Source organism: Copidosoma floridanum, unplaced genomic scaffold (genome assembly GCF_036245765.1).
Source record: "Copidosoma floridanum isolate Cflo_tuat_1 unplaced genomic scaffold, Cflo_Japanese_pri ptg000013l, whole genome shotgun sequence".
Taxonomy (NCBI): Eukaryota; Metazoa; Arthropoda; class Insecta; order Hymenoptera; family Encyrtidae; genus Copidosoma; species Copidosoma floridanum.
In genome coordinates, this window is record NW_028321890.1 from 11,790,520 (window position 1) to 11,792,506 (window position 1,987).

Consider the following 1,987-nt stretch of genomic DNA (forward strand, 5'->3'; position numbering starts at 1 on the left):
CGGGTACTTGATGAGTGTTAGGCATATTCAAATTATCAATAACACGACTTTTATTATCAATCTCACCTAAATATAAAAATCAAACAAAAAATATGTAGTTATTTAAAACTAATGAGATAAAATAAAATAAAAAATTTTGGGGAAAATAATTCCATCACAAAAATTAAAAGATTTCGATATAAATATTTGTAGAACATAATTTTGAGAGAACTGAAACGAAAAATGGAGCAATATTTGGACTAGGTACCGAAAGGTTTTCCACTAAGCTTCACACAATACTCAAACATAGCTTTTTTTTCTATGTTGCCCGTCCAAGATCCAGCTTCATATGCAGTGTGAAACTCGGCAAGGGTTTCAATTGGTAAACTCTTCTGAAATGCTTCAAGTAGGTTGAAATTGCATGAGTCGGATTGTTGAACTACAGTTTCATTGGGTCGCTTCTTTTTGTTCAACACGTTGTAATTTACAGCTTCAAAATTAAGTGGGTAGAGTCCAGATGCTCTAAATTCACTGATTACCACACTTTCTTCCTCACTCATGCTGTCAAGTGTTTCTTTCAAAACGATTGGAAAGTATTTTTTGTCCAATCTTTTTGTTTGTTTTTTAATTTTCCACTTCGGGACCATTTTTTTCCAGGCTTCTTTAAATGGGTGAAAAAATGATATGTCCAGAGGCTGCAGAATATGAGTAGCATTGGGAAAGAGTCCAATCAATTCAATTGAATAATCACGACAAAAAGCTACTAGAGGTATTGAAATGTGAGAAGAGTGATTATCCATGTAGATAATGATTGGAAACTGGATCTTGCTTTTCAGCAACCATGGATAGAATACGTTGGTTACATATTCAAAAAAAGTTTCAGTTGTCATCCATCCAGAATCTGAAACGCCAATGCCCCAATATGGGGGAGTATTTTCAACGATAGCGTCTGGTACTTCCTCTTTATACTTAAACATAATCATTGGTGGTGCTCGAGTACCATCAGCAGCATACATAAAAAGAGCAGTGAGACTCTCCTTTTCCCCTTCGACGATTTCATAAACTGCTCGTGATCCCTTTCTTGTCAAGACTCTCTCTGACTCAGGACACAGCACCACATTGGTCTCGTCGCAGTTAAAAACCCTGTTTGCAGAGATATCTATCAAGTTTTTTTCTTTTAAGTAAATTTCTTGCTCCTTGAACCAGTCTTTCAAATCCTCTTGGGTGACATCTGCTCTGCTCGTGCTTAAATGCTGGGGTTTCCTGAGAGAAACTTGAGGATAACGCTTTATGAAACTCTCATACCAGTGTCGGCTTGGGCGATCATCAATGAAAGGCGTTGATCTGCCCAATATCTTTACATATTTTTCAACTGAATCAAGAAGCTCTGTTTTTGTTACTGGAGAACCTTTTTCAGCCTTATAAAAAATCCAGTCGACGATTTTTGTCTCTTCAGACCGTGATAGCACAGTGTTAGGGCCCATCCTTTTTTTTGCAGCAGCTGGATTCTGTTTTTTCCTCCATAAAGTTGCTGCTGGGACTTCAAAGGCATTAGCTGCTTTTCTCAAGGAAATACCAGAATCAATTAGTTTTAGAGCATTGGTAACTCTATCCTCAGTGTATTGAAACCTTTTTACTTTGTTCTTTTCGCTCTTTCCCACAATAAGAGATTTTTTTAGAATTCTACCACTTTTACTTGAACTGGCTGTGGACTGTTTTGGGGACTTTTTTTTGCATGAGTGCTGCTTTTTCTTGTCGTCAGTTTTCATAATTATTGTGTGAATGTACCTAAAAATTTTATTTAATGATTTAATTAAACAAGCATTATAGCAATAAGTGTGCAATAAGTACTAATATAAGAGAGATTTAGAGGTTAGTGATTTTGTTTACACTACTGCAACTCTTTAATACGCTTACCTCAGTATCAGCCAATGAATAAAAAGTATTTGACTGGTAATTCACTTTTAACAACAAATTTTCGCGCAATAATAAAATGTAGAGACTTTTC

The 1,987-nt window shown here is 35.7% G+C and overlaps 1 protein-coding gene across 1 annotated transcript; it reads right to left on the minus strand.

Moving 5' to 3' along the window:
* Window positions 1-239: 239 nt before the first annotated feature.
* On the minus strand, window positions 240-1,748 carry LOC149374843 (uncharacterized). The gene has a single exon (XM_089590667.1). The coding sequence runs from the start codon at window positions 1,746-1,748 to the stop codon at window positions 240-242; it is 1,509 nt and encodes a 502-aa protein (XP_089446793.1).
* Window positions 1,749-1,987: the final 239 nt, after the last annotated feature.

Bases quoted from the DNA above. Each gene is read 5' to 3' on its own strand.
- LOC149374843 (XM_089590667.1), bottom strand. From the start codon at position 1,748: ATGAAAACTGACGACAAGAAAAAGCAGCACTCATGCAAAAAAAAGTCC.